This window comes from Amia ocellicauda, chromosome 12 (genome assembly GCF_036373705.1).
Source record: "Amia ocellicauda isolate fAmiCal2 chromosome 12, fAmiCal2.hap1, whole genome shotgun sequence".
In the NCBI taxonomy this organism is placed as follows: Eukaryota; Metazoa; Chordata; class Actinopteri; order Amiiformes; family Amiidae; genus Amia; species Amia ocellicauda.
The window spans coordinates 36,004,745-36,027,259 of NC_089861.1; the positions used below are offsets into that span (position 1 = coordinate 36,004,745).

At 40.6% G+C, this 22,515-nt stretch overlaps 1 protein-coding gene across 1 annotated transcript in view; it reads left to right on the plus strand.

Annotated features, from left to right (window-relative positions):
• Positions 1-22,515, plus strand: part of mov10l1 (Mov10 like RNA helicase 1) — a 51,649-nt gene that overhangs the window by 9,088 nt on the left and 20,046 nt on the right. Inside the window, exons 9-20 of the mRNA XM_066719464.1 lie at positions 222-422; positions 6,190-6,304; positions 6,484-6,661; positions 6,811-6,881; positions 7,119-7,210; positions 8,975-9,033; positions 18,558-18,655; positions 18,844-18,928; positions 21,426-21,607; positions 21,810-21,956; positions 22,044-22,165; positions 22,329-22,428. Coding sequence (XP_066575561.1) covers positions 222-422; positions 6,190-6,304; positions 6,484-6,661; positions 6,811-6,881; positions 7,119-7,210; positions 8,975-9,033; positions 18,558-18,655; positions 18,844-18,928; positions 21,426-21,607; positions 21,810-21,956; positions 22,044-22,165; positions 22,329-22,428 — 1,450 coding nt within the window. The remainder of the gene's footprint in view (positions 1-221; positions 423-6,189; positions 6,305-6,483; positions 6,662-6,810; positions 6,882-7,118; positions 7,211-8,974; positions 9,034-18,557; positions 18,656-18,843; positions 18,929-21,425; positions 21,608-21,809; positions 21,957-22,043; positions 22,166-22,328; positions 22,429-22,515) is intronic.

Sequence of the window (22,515 nt, forward strand, 5' to 3'; positions counted from 1 at the left end):
CTGCAGAATCTGGTGTCCTGGCCTTGGGCATTATGCAGGGCTGCTCTACTGTGTCAGTGAGTCTGGGCAAAGGGAGGCAAGCAGTGTGTATACTGCAATATTGTTTATAGATTGTGTTGTGTATTACATGGTAGAGTTGTGCAGCAGGGCATCTGCTTTCCACATCTCTTTTTTTTTTTCTGGGTTATGATGGTGACAAAAGTGTCTGTTTTGTACTTCAGGAGCCTGGGCCGGTGTGCAGAGATGTTGCTGCTGCACTTCCACAGTTTCACCATTCGGCGGCGTTTAGAGGTGGTTGTAACCAGCACAGAGGAGAGCTTGCTGCAGCCAAGTTCGCCCTACTGCCCCGCCCGGCCCTGGGATACACCCAAGCTACCAGCAGTCCAGACAATCACTGTACTACCTGGACCCTCAATACATCGGTAATCCAACCCACTGTAGTCCTTCACTGTAACACTGAGCATACTACACACAGTGATGTATTCCATCAGTACTGGAATGAAGTGCGTGCGTGCGCGTGCGTGTGCGTGCGCGCGTGTGTGTGTGTGTGAGGCAACTGCAGGCGAGGTGTCTGTCAGACACGAGTTATTGGTGGAATTATGAAATTTAGGCAATTTATGGACCTTTTTTAACAGAAGCTTCTGATGAAAAACAATATAGGAATGGTTAGGGGGTTGATCCTGTCTGGCTTTGTTGCATGGGTATGTATATGTATCTGAAGGCATCTTGTGGACAAGTCAATATATGCAGAGAGTGTTGCGTCGTAGCTGCTGATTTGTCACTTAATCGCATTGAAATGTAGACCAATCAGGCATTGATCACAAATATGGATTTCTTCAGTCAGATGAAAAATTTGTCATTTGTGTTTAGCGATAATTCAATACTTTTTCGATACTAAAAGAAAATGTAAGTTTTGAGTTCTTGTTACATTCAATACTTCTGTCCAGTGTGTCTCAAGTTTTAGGGCTGTGCCGGTGACAGATTTTTGGTATCGATGCACCGTTGAATTAATCACGGTGATCGGTGTTACCGTGGAGGGGAGCATGCGGGGGCATGACGGGGACGTGACTTTGTTCTGCTATTCTTATTCAATCAAACAATAGAACTATTTACTACACAAATACAAAATAAAGGTGATATTAATAAATACACAAACAGAATAAAATAAAGATTTAAACGAACAATGTGCAAATTACATTGCAAACTGTTTTTGTGTTATGACTTAATTTCCCAACTTTAAAAGGAGCATTTGATGTAGACTTTTTAGATTCAAATACATATTTTAAAGAAGTATATGTAAATTAATCTTTCAATGTTGTTTTTAAGTGTTGCAAACGTGTGCTTTCAGTTAACAAAATACCAACATGAATGTCTGGCAATGATCACAATGATCACATCGGAGCTACAATGTTTCACATTGTTTTAAAAACGATGTATAAATGGAAAATGTATTTGATATGCACTTTTCATCACAAGTTTTTAATCACAAAAAGGTATCTGACCAAAGATTGTCATCAGTAAGTTTTATTTTGGAAATAACCACTTTAGCTGTGCTTAAAACAAATAGTGCTATAATACATCATAACACATTCAGTACATATTCACATACAAATTACATGAATAAAACCACAATAGAGCTATTAATAAATCATAAATAACAGATACAGTAAGTATTCAGTTCATTAGCTACATAAAACCGGATCACTACTAGTTTTAATTTGGAATCGTAGGACATTAAGAATCTTTCGATCTAAAACAACCTTTAATTAAATCCTAGTTACCCACTGCAGTTGTAGTCTTCTCAACTCTTTAATCTCACCCCTTTTTATCAATGACTCTAGCTACATGTTGTAACTAAGCAGGCTCTCTATAGAAACTGTAGAACTACTAGGCATCACTCTGTCAGCCTGTGTACATGGGGTGCGTTCACGTCACGCAGACTTTTTCCTCATTCTGCACAGAATCTGACCATTTAGTAACTGAATGCTCAGATTTGCGCTGATTCTGTACAAAATGACTAAAGCTACATAGCTCTCAAGTTTTTAAAACCTATATGCGTGAGATTTGTCACTTGAAAAGACAGAAACCATACATTCTCTCAACATTAAAATGTGACTGTTACTTTGCATATAAGTCTGTGTGTTTGCTAATCTAACCTGAAAAAAAAACAAAACACAAGAAACAAGCTAACATCAACAGTAAATTAAACATGGATCGAGTGCTGCTATATATTTTTATTTTTATTTTCAATAGTTGTAATCAATCAGCATATCACGTTGCATTTCAAAATGGGTCCGCTTTGGGTTCAACACAGGCAGCTATAACAAAAACAAGCGAGCGCACAAGTTGTCAGATTAGTTCAAAAACTTCAAAAAATTACTTATTTCCATGCAACCCATGCAGACATTTGTACAAAGTGCAATGCCCTGAAAACCTCAGGTTGATGGTTATGTACTGAGATTCTGGGCTCAGCCACACCTATAATCCCGCCCCCCTGTAAGTTAATCACATCCAGTCTCCGCCCCTACATTGTATTTAATTTTGGCACTCTTCACGTGGAGCCATCGTGTAAATCAAAACACTTGACGTACAGCAATATGTGTATTGCATTTAATTTAGTCACTACCATCGTGCTGCTTTAAGCAATGTAAAGCATTACTATTACATGTGTTTATGGCATTAAAATACTATGATGCTATAAAGCAATTCAGCAGGGATGAAACACAAAAATAAGCTTGTATTGTTTAACAACGTGTGTATTGCATTTAATTAATGCACGACAAATTCGCAACATCCTGTAAAGCAATATGTCGATTTTAGCATATGTATTGAAATTTGGCACTAGAAAGCTTCCATACCATAATGTTTTTATCTGTACTGTATTATTGCACTTTTGTAATGCTCTTATCTATTGGGAGCATCTCCCCTCGATATGAATGCTGACAAGCTTTCTGCTGCGCTTGAGAGATTCACATCCAAGTTTATAGTGGTGTATTTAACATCTGTTCATGCTAGACAGGTACATTTCATCGCTATGACAGTCGAGTTTCGATTTGAAATTCTGCTTATAGCACTGTAAAATGTTATTATAATTTAAAAAAAAAGTGTTGTACCACTTAATCTTAAGAAAATGAAACCACCTGCATTTTTTAACGGCTACCGTTACTTAAAAAAAAAAAAAAAAAATATATATATATATATAATATAGCGATTTGTAACATTCAAGATTTGTAGTAAGTCTGTTTGTAAAATAATTGGTTGCATCTCCTGATTAAGTACCTCAAAACTACTCATTTACTAACATCAACACAAATTATTTGATTGTAACACACCACGGAGACGCGTTTTCTCCCTTCTCTTCATTCCTTATATTGCCATACTTCTATAAATGAAGGCGATTTGGCAGAATAAAAAACAAAAAACTGATGTGTTTTCTGCAAGTGATTGGCCACATACAGATTTGGCCACATATTTTGCATTTCATCCAAAATAATATCACAAACTCGATATATCCCCCAGCCCCACCCATATCTACACAAACCCCCCAATACTGAAACCAAATCTATGCCTGTGCGCACACATTGATACACACACATACTGATACAAACGCATATTAGCACATATTCAGTGCATCCTGTTAGCTGTTAAAACCAGGATGGTAGGACTTGTATTTTATATTAACAGTATATTTAAATCTGCACTTCTATAATTTTGAACCTGTAATTTTATTGGGTTTAATTTGTAATTAAAAATGGTATTACTGCACTTTTTGTATTGCTCTTGTATCCTGTAGGTCGTCCTGGATAATAATCATAACAATAATCGACGCTCACATACTGATATACACACACAGTAACCTGCACACGTGCACACATACTGTCTTTAAAATTAATGAGGAAGAAGTTTGAGAGAAATTAAAATATGCATTCTATGTTAATTACATGTAGTGTACATCACAAAATGTACATTACAACCCTGTTTACATTTTTTTTTATTTTCTCTTGGCCTTGGGTTAAGTCCAACCCAGTGTCATTTCATGTGGTGTCTGAAACCATTATAGAGCAGTCTCACTGGAGAAAAAGTGAGAAAATAGATGAATTTTGGTGGTATTCATTACTGTACATCCAACCCAGTTGAGCACAGATATTTGTGTATATATTGCTGATTGTCTTGAACAGTTGGAACTAATGACTCGAAGTGATTTGAGCCATATAGGTGACTTGACTCGAGCTTGGCATGTCACTGACATGACTTGAGTCTTTACTCCTATAATGTGTAATTCCATAAGAAAACAATGCTGCTGTTAACAAATTACCTGCTTGTGAGATAATTATTATATTGTTATTTAAGTGTTGTAGTTTTCTAATTTAGTTTTTTCTAACCAGTATGTTGTTGAGTGTTTAAAAAATAATTATATATTATATATAATGTGTGTGTCTCTCTCTCGTTTTGGTATTGTGTATAGTTTCCAGTATCAGTATCGAGTATTGTGATACTAATCTGAAATCTGTATCGAAGTCAAAATTCTGGTGACATTGTGACAATGCTAAAGAGAAATAGATTCAGCTATTAAAAATAAATTCTGCTGGTACTGGGTAGATGTTGAAGTTTATTTTCCAAACAATGGAGGAAAGACAACTTGCATTAAGATGTACTCAATTAAAAAAAACAAAAAACGGTTATTACTGGTAAAATAATTGGTTTGGTGTACCGACTAGCTAAACTATGTGTTCTGCACATTGATCATGGGTTTATGTTTCTATTAACTAATTATCTGCATTGTAAAACGTAGATCTTACTCTCTCATTTTCTTTATTATTTTTCTTCTGGCTGCTGCTACTTGTTTCTGACCACTTTTTGTAAATGCATCTCTTCCTACAGTTTTTCAGCCATCAAGATGACACTTGAAACACTTCTTGTACTATGTGAAAATGTATGCTGTTGTTTTTGGTGCTGATTGGTGGTCAAGATTCTCGTTGACCTCAAGAACCCAAAAACTTTTGATGGCTAATAACTAATTATACGTTGCTTTTAGCACCATACTTACAATTGAACACTAATAGTAAACCATATATTATATTTCTGAATATCATTACATCTGACCTTTGACCTTCTCAGACAGATACTCCATGTTAGGAACTTGTCTTCCAGGATACGTTTAAGAGTAATATTACTATGGAACATAGATAGGAAACTGAATGCAGTTTCCAAAAATGTTATCTGTTTACCGATCGTATTTGATAGCTTATAACACCATACCGGCAGATATAATTTTGGTCACTATAGAACGCACAGGAAATCATGGCTGCGTCCAATACCGCATACTAAATAGTATGTATGTTTGAACTTTGACCTTTCCTTTAGGGTTCAAAGGTTAATTCAGTATTTATTTTTTTGGCTTTATAACTGCATTTAGATTGAATATGTACATTTAGTATTGGACATGTATAAGAAACCATGGGTGTCCTACTTGAAAATGTCCTTGATTTTGACCTTTGACCTCTTTTCAGGTGAAATGTAAAATTTTACCACTTTGAGCTTTGTAATGCCTCATAGAGTAGATTGATCCACATTCTACATAGAACACATAGGAAACCATATATGAGCTTTCAGTATCTCTGAATTTTACCTCTGAATTATCCTTCCAGGTTATTTTTTTTATTATTATTAATATTTTTATTATTAGGTTAAATTCACTGAGTATTAAACTCATTGTTTCTCCTAGAAGCAAGGCTCAAAGCAGCAATCTTACTTCAGATTTGTAATGAACTTTGTTTACTGCTAAAATAGTATAAGGACCTTTGACCTCCCCTTCAAGGTCAATCAATACTTAAGTGTTAATATTGTCCTAAATAGTGTAGATAGGCTACTTCTTGTAAGACCAAATGCAAAACACTCTCATAAATCCTTCCAGAGAAAAGCTATGAAGCTGCTTTAAAGCTAAAATTTCTTAAAACAATATTTTGTTATTGTGTGTTATGATATGTGTGAGAGAGACTGCTGCAGTAAGGTGTATGTATACCTGAATGACAGAAAGCTGCAGTGAGGTGTGTCTCTATGTGTACGTTAATTAGACATTTCTACAATGAGGTGTCTGGATTTGTGTCCTAAAAACTGTTGCAATAAGGTGCGTCTCTGTCATGCCTGTGTGTTTAAGAGGCTGCTGCAATGAGGTATGTCCCTCTGTAGGAATTCCAAGCGCACCCTGCCAAGTTTTCTGGGCCAGTACCCTGTCCCACAGCTGCTGAGGGAGTGTCTGGAGACCCAGGGTGATGTGCTGGTCGCTCAGCCTGAGCTGGGGCAGGTGGGCCCATCGTTCTCACTCTCGCCTCCAACATCACTCCCTCTGCCTTTCTGTCACTTGTCATATCCTTACCCCTTCTCTGTTGCCTTTGCTGCACATCAAATCTGCATTACTGTATAATTGCCTGCTGGTGTTGCACTGTATAGCGTCTCTGACTAGTACAGTATCCTGTCTGCCAGCCCTTGTCCCTGGACTCGCTGAGACCACGGTTCTCAGCACTGCTGTGGCTGGAGGAGCTGCATGCTGAAGCGGAGCTGAAGCAGTTCAGCCTCACCAGTGCCATCCTTGGAAGGAGTGCAGAACACCTGCAGTTGGAGGTACCAGGGCTAGCTGAGGGCAGGCCCAGCATCAATATTGGTGAGAGATGCACTGAGACTGACACACTGATTAACACACTGATGCAGTGATACTGCGACTCACACATTGTTAATCAATAGTGATACACTAAGAATGACACTGATACTGGATACAATGACTGGATGATGGTGTATTTCTGTTCTCTGTAGGAGATAAGGTGATCCTGAGGAAGCCACAGACTGGCGGATTGGTGGTGGAGTACATCGCCTATGTCACTGAGGTACAGTGAGGGTCTGGGATTGAGGGTCTAAAATGGGGGGGGTCTATAACATGTACCAGGAGTGGATCTCGAACAAACTTATTATGACAAGTCAGCGGTTTGTGTCTATACTCTTGGGGGTTCTGTTAATATAACTACTATTATGATCATAATTTTTCTTCCAGCCATGTGTTGCATGTATCAATGTTGGTCTGCCTGTCACTCTGTCAGACTTGTAAATCAGTCTGTACTCTGCAGATCTGTGAAGAGGATGTGAGTCTTAGAGTGAACAGTGAGTTCCAGCAAAGCTACCTGGGGGAGCCCCTGTGTGTGGAATTCACCTTGAACAGGTAACGCTCATAGAAAGACCAACTGAGTGTGAGAGAAATGGAAGTGAGTTGAAAGTGCCATAACATTGTATATGCAGTACAGTGTATCTGTGCAGAGCATGTAGTGTAGTTGTTACGGGTGTAATGAAAATGGGGCAACAGATAATGAGCAACATCCGACCGGCTCGCATTCTGAATAGAAATTAAGATCAATTGCGGTTGACCGATTTAAATATTTGATGTGACTGCCGATGCTGTCAACAGCCATGGAATATTTAGTTGAAGAAATGTCAAATGTCAGGTGTATCACGCTTCATCCAGATTTCCCAGCTGTCTGTCTCAATAGAAGTATGCTGTACAAGCTGGGGGGTGCATTTTAATTTCGAATGGACATTAAGGTATGCCTGTAATGATTGTTTCATTTGAAGAGCTGCAAGTGAGAGAAGGGGGGGAGGGGAGCGACGGGGGAAAAAAAGCACTGTATTGTTTGGATTGGGGAAGTGGGGGTTAAACGCTGCGTTTGCTGTCGTGTGACTGATGCTTAGTCTCTCTCACCTGCCAAATAACTATTAGTGTCCTGAAAGTACTTTCAGTCCACTATGTTTTAATCTTTGTTGATAGTGTTTTAAAGATCCTAAATGAGAAACTATTTAGCAGGTGATAGTCAGTGTACAGAAAAGTACTCTCAAGGCCAAAGTTGACCAGAACACTGTAAGTCAGGGTTGCATAGCTCAAGTCCTGGAGGGCCGAATTATTTATTTATTAGCAGATGCCCCTATCCAGGGCGAATTGTTTTTTTTTCAACCTGAGCCCTTATTTATCTAATTGAATTAACTATTTGGTAAATTGGAAACTTGTAACCCTTTTTTCACTTATATTAAAGTAGCTGGATATTTAAAGATACTTAAAACCAGCTGGGCAAATGCTCCTTAGGACCACAGTTGGGCAGGTGTTGCTGTAGGTGGTGTTGCCACCTTGCCTAATATTGCATTAATAATTTTATTATTAATTTTTATAACTATTGGCATTTCATGTATACACACAAAAAAAAAAAAAAAACTTTTTGCTTTAAAATAAATTATGCCTCTTAATGTTAAAATGAAAGATTGTTTGGTATCCTAATTCTTTTGAAGAATGATTAATATATTTTCTCTGTCCTTGCTCCGAGTTTTTAGCAAAACTGTTAATTAGGTTAATACTTTAACATTATAATTATTGGAGATTATAGTTACCATTATTACATTATACTGATGAGCAAAGTATACTGATATTTTTGTTGTATTGTGGTATTAATGTATGAAGCAGTGTTTTTCAATTCCAGTCCTCGCATACCCTTGTCTGCTGTTTTTTGTTGCAACTGATTTCTTAATTAATTGAAGCTCTAATTAAACTATAACGAGCTTATTTAAAGAATCATGCTATTGTTTTCAAATCTTAAACATATATTAAAGAAATATTTAAGATAATGGCTGAATTAAGGTAACTGACACAGCAGGAACAAAAACCATCAGACACAGGGTTATGCCAGGACAGGAATTGAAAAGCACTGGCATAGAGGTACGTATCATATTTTGATACTATTGTATAGAGAGTTACATACCGTATCATCATCAAGCCAAAGGTACACGCCCTGAATCGTATCGTAGTTCATGTATCGAGGTATGTAGCGTATTGCCATGAAGCTAGCGGTTACACACCTCTAGTAGGTGTGCAGTGTACATTAAAACATTTTTTATGTGGATAGTGTGTGGTTATGCAGTATGGTGTAAGCACCGTCTGTTTCAGGTTGACAATGCGGCGCTGTCACGGTGCACTGGAGCAGGCCAGACACTTGGGCGAAGCAGGTAAGTCATGTCCTTTCTCTCCCTCCTTATCCCTTTATCTCTCCCTCCTTTGCTCTTCCCTTTATTTCTCTGTCAGGGACTTTCTCCCATACCCCATTTCCAATGGCAAATCCGACCCAAGCAGGAACTCGTCATCACATAACGTCAGTCTATCCGATTACTAAGTTTAAATGCAGTGAGGGAAAAAAGTATTTGATCCCCTGCTGATTTTGTACATTTGCCCACTGACAAAGAAATGATCAGTCTATAAATTAATGGTAGGTGTATTTTAACTGAGAGAGACCAGAATAACAAAAAAATCCAGAAAAACGCATTTCAGAAAAGTTATAAATTGATTTGCATGTTAATGAGTGAAATAAGTATTTGATCCCCTATCAATCAGCAAGATTTCTGGCTCCCAGGTGTCTTTTATGCAGGTAACGAGCTGAGATTAGGAGCACTCTCTTAAAGGGAGTGCTCCTAATCTCAACTCGTAAAAGTACAAACTTTTATACAGGTAACATTTGAGCACTTGGTAAAATTAACACTATAATAATTGCCTGCATATAATCTGCACTTAATGTACTTACTAGAACAACACCCTATCGGGCAAGCTGGGCTTGGTTCCGGGTTGGATGTGCCAGTGGAGAGGGGCATTAGTGAGCTCTGTCTAGCCTGGCTGTGATCCAGGACTTCCATGCATTGGACTCCTCACAGATCCTACAGTGTCTGTCTTGTCATCCTCACCTCTCTGTCTTTTGTTCTCTCTCTGTCACATCTCCTCTCTCCTATTCCCCAGATCACCTCCAGAGGTAGTCATCACCCACGTTAACCTCACATTCCTACACAGCCATGTGCACCTGTCCACCCAACACCCTTTTCCCATTGGCTTATCACTCTCATAAGAACATAAAGTTTACAAACGACAGGAGGCCATTTGACCCATCATGCTCATTTGGTGTCCATTAATAACTGAGTGATCCAAGGATCCTATCCAGTTTGATTTTAAATGTACCCAAATATTCAGCTTCAACCACCTCTCTGGGGAGTTTTTCAGATTATCACAACCCTCTGTGTAAAGAAGTGTCTCCTGTTTTCCGTCTTGAATGTCTTGAAGCCCAATTTCCATTTGTGTCCCTGGGTGCATGTGTCCCTGCTGATCTGGAAAAGCTCCTCTGCTTTGAAGTGGTCGATGCCTTTCATAATTTAAGACTTGGATCAAGTCCCCATATAGTCTCCTTTGTTCCAGGGTGGAAAGGTTCAGTTCCCTCAGTCTCTCTGAATAGGACATTCCCTTCAGACCTGGAATAAGTCTGGTTGCGCTCCTCTGAACTGCCTGTGGAGCAGTGATATCCTTTTTGAAGTGTGGTGCCCAGAACTGTACACAGTATTCCAGATGAGGTCTAACTAGTGCATTGTACAGTCTTAACATTACTTCCCTTGTTTGTAAATTCTACACTTTTCACAATATACCCTAACATTGTTTGCATTTTTTATTGCTTCCCCACATTGTTTGGCTCCACGTAGACTCCTAGATCTTTCTCATGCCTTACTTCATCTAGTTCTATTCCTCCCATAGTGTAATTATAGTGGACATTTTTGTTACCTGCATGTATTACCTTGCACTTGTCCACATTGAATTTCATCTGTCAGGTGTCGACCCACAACTGAATATTATCTAAGTCCCTTTGAATAACCTGTGCTGCCGAGATTGTATCTGCAGAGCCGCCTATTTTAGTATCATCTGCAAATTTGACAAGTTTGCTAACTGTGCCAGAGTCCAGATCATTAATATAGATTAGAAAAAGCAAAGGCCCTAGTACTGATCCCTGTGGAACTCCACGAACAACCTCACTCCAGCAACTCCTCTAATCGACACCCTCTGTTTCCTATATATCAACTAGTTCATAATCCATTCTACTTATATTACCCTGAATGCCTACAGCTTCCAATTTGAGGATCAGTCTTGGGTGTGGAACCTTATAAAAAGCTTTTTGAAAATCTAAGTATATCATATTTGCTTTCACGTGATCTACAGCTACAGTTGCATGTTCACAAAATTTGAATACATTAGTAAGACATCTGCCTCTTCTAAACCCATGTTGACTATCTCCAAGAATGTTTTTCAATAAGATGTTTTTATTTTCTGTCTAATAATTTTTTCCAACATTTTACAGGTGATGCAGGTGAGACTGATTGGTCTGTAATTTCCTGGCTCAGTTTTGTCCCTTCTGTTGTGGATTGGTATGACATTTGCTGTCTTCCAGTCAGTTGGCACATCCCCTGTTCTAAGTGTCATTAGGAATAGTTTAGTTAGCAGCCTATACATTTCCCTAATTTCTTTAAGTACTGTTGGAAATATACCATCTGGCCCAGGTGATGTTTGTTTTTTATTCTGCTAGTCCCTTTAGTACCTCCTCCTCATTTATCCTGATCTCTCTTAGGGTTTGACTGGACTGGTTGTTAACCTGTGGCATGTTATCTGTTTTTTCTTTTGTAAAAAACGCTGTTAAATTCTCATTTAGAACATTTGCCACATTTTGTTCGTTTTCCAAGATACTTCAATTTTTGCTCTTTAGCTGTTTCACTTCCTCCTTTATTGGCCTCTTGCTGTTGTAGTATTGAAAAAAGCTCTTTGCATTAGTTTTAGTTCCAAGAGCTATGTTTTCCTATCTCCTTCTTTGCTTCCCTGATCCCTTTCTTAAGATCTCATAGACGTTGTTGGGGCATAGACATTACAAGAACTTCTCCCCAAAAATCATATTCACCCTCAACAAAAACACCAAATTACGGTTATGTTACCAACTGGAAAAGCCTGTTCAAATAAAATAGCCACACCAGCACTGAGATTGGAGCCATGGCTTAAAATCACATCTCCCTTCCGCTCCTCTTGCCAGTCTGTCTGATTTATTAGGGCTGCAACAAGTAATCAATTCAATTGCCTCTACAACAACTTTAAAGATAACGCAGGTGTGACAGGACACCGTCTGTCACCGCATGGCTGCTGCTGACATGCGCTAATTAGGTGCTCATGTGGTGCAACCATATTGTCCACTGCCTCGCAGACAGCCTTGATTCCCCTTTTGTGTTTCCACTGTTGGACTATCGAGCTAGCCGCAATAAAGCCCTGACCCGAGTCTCCCTGCGGTTATTGTGTCCTTTTACAGCCGGCTACATCTACACCCGTGGAAAGGTGTGAAAGTTTGGGAACACTTTACACTAGCTTTGCACATGTTGCAGCAAACTCTTCTTTGCAGTGCTCAAACTCACATGGTGCGGGAGCATGACGATGCATAAGCACCTGAAGAGAAAAACACACTGAGCCATGATGACAGAGGATGAAGGCAGTGGCACCGAAACGTCATTTATAGTCTGACATCCAAAACGTTGTGTGTCAAGGAGCACACTGGAAACAGATTCAGTTGAAAATGGATGGTTATATTTTAGGAATTGTCACCCACCACTCTTTGCCGAGCTCTGGAAGGGTGGCAATAATTAAACTTGACTTTGAACTTCTGCTCTTTCATGTCACGCCCCAAACACACTCTCTCTCCCTGCTCACATCCTGCTTCCTTTATACCTTAAGTCCCACCCCCTAGTTACTCCTGGGCTTCCCTTAAATAACCAGGATGAGAGGTTTCTGTAACCCCATTTCCACAACCACCTGACTCCTCACAATCCACACACATCCACCACCAATCTACCCCCCACAACACAATCCCAAGGTTAAATGAAAATACATATAAACAGGTAAGTATTTACAGAGATTTTATATTTAGTTCACTGATATTGTCCTTTTTAGCTGAATGTGCGTGTTATGTGAGCTCACATGTTAATGTATGTTCTTTCCCTTCTTTTCCCATGTCTGCATGCTGTGGTGGAATCCTTTTGAACAGGTAAGTCAGTGTTTTGTTGATGGTCCATAATGTTACCAGGTTCTATCAGTCCGTGTATAGATCGGGAACATGGCCATTGCTCCTGACCATGTGATGTACCAGCATCACAGGAATATACTACTTGAGGCTCAGGAGAAATTTGTCCCAAAACATAGCAAATTGAGGACCAAAAAACATTGGCCAAAATGGTTTAATAGGAGTATGCCATAAAAATATAGAAAATTATGTATAGCGCATACAGAAGGGATGGAGATGAAACAAAATACAAAGAATATGTTGAACTGCAAAGAGATCTTAAGAAAGCGATCAGGAATGCAAAGAGGGAAATGGAAAGAAACAGCTCTTGGAGCTAAAACCTAATGCAAAGTGCTTTTTTCAATACTACAACAGCAAAAGGTTAATAAAGGAGGAAGTGAAACCGATAAAGGGCAAAAATGGAAGTATCTTAGAAAACGAACATGATGTGGCAAATGTTCTAAATTAGTATTTCACAGCGTTTTTTCAAAAGAAAAAAAAGATAACATGCCACAGGTAAACCACCAGTCCAGTCAAACCCTGAAAGGATAAATGAGGAGGAGGTACTACAGGGACTAGCAGAATTAAAAACAAACATCACCTGGGCCAGATGGTATATTTCCAACAGTACTTTAAGAAATTAGGGAAATTATTTATAGGCCACTAACTAAACTATTCCAAATGACACTTAGAACGGGGGATGTGCCCACTGACTGGAAGACAGCAAATGTCATACCAATCCACAAGAAAGGGGACAAAACTGAGCCAGGAAATTACAGACCAATCAGTCTCACCTGCATCACCTGTAAAATGTTTTAGAAAATTATTAGACAGAAAATAGAGGAGCATCTTAATGAAAACCATATTATTGGAGATAGTCAACATGGGTTAAGATGAGGCAGATCATGATAATTTATTTGAATTTTTCAAACACGCAACTGCAGCTGTAGATCATGTGAAAGCATATGATATGATATGATATACTTACATTTTCAGAAAGCTTTTGATGAGGTTCCACAACAAAGACTGATCCTCAAATTAGAAGCTGTAGGCATTCAGGGTAATATAATTAGATGGATTATTGACTGGTTGATGTATTGGAAACCGAGGGTGTCGACTGGAGTGAGGTTGTTAGTGGAGTTCCACAGGGATCAGTACTAGTGCTTTTGATTTTTCTAATTTATATTAATGATCTGGACTCTGGGATAATTAGCAAACTTGTCAGATTTGCAGATGATTCTAAAATAGGTGGCTTAGCAGATACAATCTCGGCAGCACAGGCTATTCAAAGGGACATGAATAATATTCAGTTGTGGGCTGACACCTGGCAAATGAAATTCAATATGGTCAAGTGCAAGATAATACATGCAGGTAACAAATGTCCATTATAATTACACTATGGAAGGAATAGAACTAGATGAAGTAATGCATGAGAGACCTAGGAGTCTACGTGGACTCCTCACTTTCTCCTTCCAAACAATGTGGGGAAGCAATAAAAAAAGACAAACAATCTTTGGGTATATTGTCAAAAGTGTACAATTTAAAACAAGGGAAGTAATGTTCAGACTGTACAATGTACTAGTTAGACCTCATCTGGAATACTGTGTACAGTTCTAGTCACCACACTTCAAGGAAGATATCACTGCTCTAGAGGCAGTTCAGAGTAGAGCATCCAGACTTATTCCAGGTTCTGAAGGGAATGTCCTAATTGGAGAAACTGCGAGAACTGAACCATTTCACCCTGGAACAGAGGAGACTACGTGGGGACTTGATCCAAGTTTTCAATATCATGAAAGGCATCGACCATTTCAAACCAGAGGAGCTTTTCCAGATCAGCAGGGACACTCGCACCTGGGACACAAATGGAAATTTGGCTTCAAGATGGAAACAGGAGATACTTCTTCACACAGAGAGTAGTCACAATCTGGAACAAACTCCCCAGTGATGTGGTAGAAGCTGAAAATGTGTGAACATTTAAAGTCAGACTGGATAGGATCCTTGGATCACTCGGTTATTAATGGACACCAAACGAGGATGATTGGTTGAATGGCCTCCTCTTGTTTGTAAACTTTGTTCTTAAGAACACTTTTTGTTATTATTATTATTATTATTACAAGGTGGATCAGTTAAACCTGCAGCTTTTCAAAATTACACAGCTTTTCCATTTCTTGAACTGGAATGCATCTCACAAGCTATGCCTGTTGATTTACCTCCTCAACTACATTATTATTGTATAATATGCATATTAATTAGCACAGTTGTTAAGTGTGTGAATTTCATTCGTAGTGGAGGTTTGCAATACCGCCAGTTTTGGGCTCCGTTAGCTGAACTGTTATCACAGTACGATGACATACAGTACTTCTCACAAGTACGTTGGTTGAGTCGCGGCACAGTTTTGAAACAGTTCTTTAATTTGCATCGGGTTATTCAGAATTTCATGAGTGAGAGAGGCAAAACAGTTGAAGAGCTTGAAGATCCTCCTTGGCTGATGAACCTTGCTTTCCTTGTCGATCTTACTGAGCAAATGAACATTTTAAATTGGAAACTTCAAGGACCCAAACATGCTAGAGGAAGTAAGTGCTTTTAAAGCAAAGTTGAATTTGTGGGATAGGCAAACCGTTGGAGGAAATTTTGCTCACGTTCCCTCTTGCCGTTCTTGAAGATGCATTTTGGAAAGAAAGCTGCATGTGTTACAGTGCAAAACTGTCAGACTTGTAAAAAGAATTTGAGCACTGCTTCTTAGACTTCCAGTTACACCGGGAGATATTTCAGTTATTTGCTAATCCATTCAGTGCAGATATCGTGACAAGTATCGGGATAAGTACTCTGCAATGCCATTGTGAGAGTTTTAACAAAACATCCCAATAAACAACATCCGAAAGCTAACCGATCATTTTGCCAAAATTCTGAGCCTTTTTGGAAGCACTTACATTTGCGAACAGCTCTTTTCCACAATGAACGTGAACAAATCGAAACACAGGTCAAGGCTCACAGATGAGCATCTGTCTGCAATACTGTGTGTTGCCACTGGTCTGAATATCTCACGATATATCCCAAAGCTAGTGAATGGGAAGAACTGCAAGGTGTCGGGACAAGTTTTGAAAGGTAAAATATATTTATATCTTAGGCTAACTATGTGTGGAAAATAAGACTTCATAAAGAGGTGTTATACTTCCTAATTATTCATTATTTTAAGATTATGTAACAGTATGCAATTATACACACAACACAGGTGTTTTTTTTTTTTTCTTCCTTTTATCATTAGATGGCACTCGACACTAAGGTGCTGTCAGAAATGGCCTCCAAGGCTAAATAACTTTGACACCTGTTTTAGCTGATGCCAAACCTGATGAAGTTTGGGTAATGGCAGGGGATTTTAATTGCACGATTGAAGCAAAGATGGATAGGAACCACATGTTCCATCTGCAAATGAGCTGTGTGAGCTGGCGCAGGTGCGTCGGTATGCAGTGGGCTTCTACAGTGCTTTGTATGAGGCGCAGGCAGGATTGGGCAAGTCAGCAGCGCAGCATTTCACATAGGGTCTTCCATAGCTCACTGCAGCCAGTGTGGCCCAGCCTGAGCAGCCCATCTCACTGCATGAGCTCAGTGTTGCCCTGCAGGACTTGAACAATGAAAGCTCCAGGACTTGATGGGTTTCTGGTGGAGTTCTATGAGGCTCTGTGGCCAGTGCTGGGGACGGACTTACTCGGTGTGTGTGTGAAGAGGGGGGTGTGCTGGATGGTGAACTGCCATTGAGCTGCAGGAGGGCAGTTATTACGCTGCTTCCTGAAGAGTGTGACTTATGTTCAGTCTCCAACTGGAGACCTGTGTTGATGTTGTGCTGTCACTTTAAGATCTTGTCAAAGGCTCTTGCCAACCACCTCAGTCCAGTTATGGGATCCCTAGTGCACCCAGATCAGACTTACTGTGTCCCACAGCACTCTATTTTTGATAACATTTTTTTGGTGACGGACCTGATTGTGGCATCCAGTTTGTTTGGCTTTCAAGCAGGTTTGATCTCATTGGATCAAGAAAAAGCATTTGATCGTGTGGATCACAAGTATTTGTTCCATACCTTGGAAGCTTTTGGTTTGGGCCCTAATTTCTTGGCATTGATTAAATGTTTTTATAATAAAGTTTTTAGTGTTTTTCAAAATCAATGGTGGTTTGAGTACCCCGTTTCCAGTTCAGAGAGGGATTAGACAAGGCTGCTCGCTATTGGGAATGCTGTACTCCTTGTCCAGCCTCTCCTGCACACACTTAGCGCTTTTCCACCGACATGGTGCCAGAGCTGGTGCTCGCCCTGGGAACCAGCTGAACTTTTTGCGAACCGGCCTGCATTTCCGAACACTGACATCACTGGATGTGGACGTTCCCAAGCACGGATATAAGTCTAGAAACGCTCGGCAATAATAATCAGCACCATGGCGTACTGTGTCCTTTTGCAAGTTTTACTACTGTCTTTGAAACCCTATTTAACCATCACAATTAAACTCATTCAGTGTGTACGCAGCACAGATGCATTGTAAAAAACAAAACAACGCAAGATCACATGTAGACGAGCAGAAACGAAAATACAGCTATACGAATATGCAATACACCCCGCATACAGTTCATTATGAATATACTTTGTATGAGTGGATACATTTTCATTCATTTTGTAGTGTATTTTTACTTTTATTCTTGTTTAAAAAACAATGACTATAGGCTATCCTATTGATTATGAATGCGGTTGTTTTGGGGGTATTTGCGGCGCAGGCGTGGGCAAATCAATAAACTGTCGGACGATCTCAGGTGATGTTAATGGTTTGAAATTCTGCTTATTGATGAACTCTGGGATGATGGTCCCAAATCATTGTTGCATTGTCCCTGTTGCCAGACACCGCAACAATGCTATGTTTTGAAAGTCACCCTGGATAAGAGCGTCTGCTAAGAAATACATAATAATAATAATACATTGTCAGCACTCTGCTGGCATGTGATTGCTCGCAAAGTGCATCACTGTCCACAGAGCTTATTGTGTATTTGATCTTCTCTTACTGTAAAATATGTATGTTTTGTGTAATTCGCCCTGTGCTAAGAAAATGAATTTATTCATAAATTATTAATCATGCGCAAACCAACCAGGGACACACTGAATTTGGCTTATTGAAAACTGCTAATTTTGCACCGTTAAAAGGTGCCCCTGATTCACCCTGGAGAGGAAAGCTGCCTGTTGAAAGTGCAGTTCGCAGAGCTTGGGGAACTCTGTATACAACCCCCCCTGAATAAGAGAGCTGGGAATTTACAGTAGAGGGTTCTGCATATGGTTTTAGCAGTGAATTATTTTCTGGCTATTATTGACCATGATGTGACTGATGCCTGTGTGTTTTGTGGTCAAAGGGAAACTGTTGCTCACTGTTATTTAGACTGTAATAGATTTCCTTTATTTTTATGGTTGCAGGTTTTTCTTTTTCAACTCTCATTGTGTTTTTCTTCGAAGGTGTTTGTGTATGGTATAAGTGCTACTGTTCAACTCAAAGCCAATTTTTTGATAGGGCAGGCCAATTTGGCTATCTCTAACAGTAGGAAAAGGAAATTGTACATTTGTAAAGTACATTTAAAGTCAGTCAGTCTCTGTCTCTCTCTCTGCAGTGTTGTTCCCCAGCTGTGTGGTGGTTCGGTCCCCCCAGTGGAGTGAGAAATGGGGAGAAGAGGAGGAGAAGGACAGAAGAGGGAGCGAGCATGATGGGGTGAGGATAGGGTGACCCTTAGCTGTTAAGGGAGGTAGTTGGGGATGATGTTTTGAGAGGTGTAGAAATTAGGAGGAAAGCTTAGGGGGTGAAGGGCAGGGTGTAAGGTGATGGGAATGGATTAACAGGGAAAGAGATGTTCATTAAATATGGAGTACAGTTTTCAAAAGCTCTTTCTCCCAACCCAGGAACAGGGTCCACACACAACAGATGAACCAGCTATGGGGACAGTCTTCATGGACATGGTTTCTGTGGCAACACAGACTAAAACAGGTGATTGGCAGCTAACTCCTTACAGCATAAGTCTTCCCCGGCCTGCTTTTTTTTTCTGCAGCTCAGACTGGAGAACTGGGAATGAGTACAGCAGCATGGCTCTGTCATTCAATGGGGTAAAAAGAAATGGGCAAACAGAAGTATGTGCTTTTCCTTGTTCACCTTATCTCTTGTATGCTGAGAGTTTGTGGGCTGAGTTTCAAGAGTGCGAGCTGAGGCAGGTCTGTGTGCATCTGATTTTTGCTTTTCTCTTGTTTACTGTTAATACAGTTTATGATTTTGTTTTTTCTCCGTGTCTGTGGCCACTATGGCTGGTTCAGGGGGACCTTTTGAAATCCTAACACGCCATCATGGAATAAAATTCACCCCTAAACTGTTCTGTCCCCTCAAATGTGTAATTCAATCAAATATTAAATCTGCCTCCTGAATGAGTGGTGCTTTAGTGTTTTCTTTGGCAAAAACAGAGCTTGCAAAGCTGGGCATTACTGTTAATGACACCAACATTTTGGTGTTGCCTTTAGTGGCACCGGCTTGGAAGATTACCCTTTCATATGGTGCCACCTCTTATGTGAAATTAGGTACTGGAGAGTAAACTGCAGATAGAGGAAGATCATGTTTGGCATGAGAAGGATTCTGTCATTGGGAAGGAATCCGCTGCTGAGGCATTTCGTAACGTTTAGAAGGCAGGTTTTTATGATCCTAAGTAATACAGAACAGAGTTTCCATTGTCATTTAAGGACTTCAGTGCCGAGGCACAATAATTCTGAAATGCAAGATTGCCAAGGTGCTATAACTTTTGCTTCCACCGTGCGATGCTCTTCCATTTCAGGTTTTCAGTGTTTACATCAAGATTTTGACACCCAGGCAGCCATTTTGGTATGGTATAAGGGTTTATCCGAGCTCCGAAAGCTGGCAGTGGTAGGAATCCTGCTACCTAAATCTACAGAAGGTATCCCTTGTTACGCATTGTGTAAAAAATGCCACCCACCCCCGAATCCTGGGGAAGACACTGCAGATGATGTGGTGGGTATTAAAATGAGGAGGAGCCCTTAAGGACAGACAGGCTGATTCCCAGACACCAGGGACCAGCACAGGTACTTGGGTAGTTGTGTATGAGGGAGGACTGGTAGATTCTTAGATATCGATATACTCTGACGCACGGCCCCACGATCACAAATGGAAATTGGGCTTCAAGGCATTCAAGACGGAAAACAGGAGACGCTTCTTCACCTAGAGAGTTGTTACAATCTGGAACAAACTCCCCAGCAATGTGGTTGAAGTTGACAATTTGGGAACATAAAAATAGTCTGGATAGGATCCTTGAATCACCTTGGTTATTAATGTACAGCAAACGAGCACGATGGGTCGAATGGCCTCCTCGTTTGTAAACTTTCTCATGTTCTTATGAATGTCACCTGGAACAGCACCCAGTCTGCACGATTGAGATCATGGAACTTCAGACTTCGCTGAGACCATGGCAGATTGTGTAGTTTGAGTCTCTCGCAGCAAAAAATAAAATTTGGCAGACCTATTGGACGGCAGGGCACAGGGGACGCTAGTGAGATCTACTTCATCCTGGAGAAGGAGTGAGGCTGGAGTAAGCTTTTTCACTGCTTGTGCTTGGCCTCCATGCAGGAACTGTTGGGGTCATGGGAGATCCATAAGAGGGAGTAAGTTTTACTCTCAGCTCTACACCAGCGAGCTGCAGGAGATGGCGCTAGGCGCACAGCTTTTCCATCAAGGGCTGCCCCAGGTCCCCGAGAGGCAGACCCCGAGGGTTTGGAGAGAGAACACTCACTACAGGAGCTGTCTGCCGCAACCTGCACAACTTGCACCCCAACCCCCTTCCGGCGAGCCGATTTAATATCGTATATCGTGATGTTTGCACGTCCATCATCTGTGATTTTAATTTTTAATATTGCACTACCCTACTGCTTACCAGCATTAAGGAGAATTCCTTTGTGTTTGTTCTAAACCCCAGTGTTGGTGATGTGTCCATTGTGCTAGTGTCGGGGAAACCATTTTTTATTGTTCTAGTGAGTGTGTATCTCTTACCCCTATTTTACGGTTTTCATGGTTTTGTTGACGGATCTTAACCTGGTTTTTAGTATATCTGTTTTTAATTGTTGTGTACTGAAAGAGAAGCACACACAATACGTTTACCAACTGGCCAACTTCCAGCTTGACAAAATGGCCATATATTGAGCAGGAAGAACATGATTGAAGTGAGGGCCAGTGACAGTTTTACAGACGTTTTACTCTCGGGTGAAGTGCAGAATCATCAAGGTTGAGTATGATTTTTACACACTGATGCATAACCTAGACATGTTTGACTTGCTTCATGTGTGGTATTTGTGGTTTAAAAAAACACTTTAGTATCCATTTTGCTAGCTTGTTGAAATAATTGATTTTTAATCACCTGCTAATAAAGTGTAGTTAAAAGTCAGTGTCTCTCTCTCTCTCTCTCTCTCTCTCTCTCTCTCTCTCTCTCTCTCAGACTTTGATACTCTGTCATTCAGTATGCTATCAGCTGGAGGGTTCTTTAATCCTGCCCTAAACACTCACCAACGAGCAGCAGTGAGACAGATTCTTATTGGGGAATGTCGCCCCACCCCCTACATACTGTTTGGGCCCCCAGGCACTGGAAAGACCATCACCCTCATCGAAGCCATACTGCAGGTACAGACCAGTTTGGTATAGCCTTGGAGGTGCTGCAGATATAGGCTATAGTGCAGCTTTCACCATTCTGCTTCCTTCAGGGCTGGATGGAAGGGCCCTCAAACAATGTACCTCCCTTCAATGGTTTTGTCAGAATTTCCAGTCTCCTTTGACACACCCTAAACTAATCCTTCAATAAACAATCCCTCCACTCTGCCCACAGATTTACCATCGCCTCCCCTCTAGTCGGCTACTGGTGTGCTCTCCCTCGAACAGTGCAGCCGACCTACTCTGCTCCCGAATGCATCACAGCGGCTTCCTGCAAAGTGGCAGCTTGGTGCGCCTCAATGCCACCTGCAGGCTGGAGGAGGTAACTACACCGATCACAGCAAATACTACGTTTCTCCACTTCTCTGTCTCTGGTTCCTCTAAGCCACCCCCCTTCTCTCACTTGCAGTCCGTGCCTGAGGAGGTCCGTCCATACTGCCGTGCTGGGGAGGATGTACGCCAGGCTGCCTTTCACCGTATCATCATCTCCACCTGCTCCTCTGCCGGCATGCTATACCAACTGGGATTGCGGTATGGTGGCGGGGGGGAGGTGGGGTGGTTAGAAAAGGCATCGAGTGTTTGATGAGAATGGACTGGAGAAGTCAAGGAAGGGGAACCACCTGCTTTCCACCTGTAGTTCATGTCATGATCACTCTAAAACTGAAAGGTGTTCCCCTCTCTCTCTCCCTCCCAGAGTGGGTCACTTCAGTCATGTGTTTATAGATGAAGCAGGTCAGGCCACTGAGCCAGAGACACTGATCCCACTGGGCCTGCTGTCAGAGCGAGAAGGACAGGTTAGTTAGCATATATTTGGATAACCTGCCCTGTCTTAATAATACTTTTCCATGCAGCACTTTCCATTACATTTACATATTTTTCTC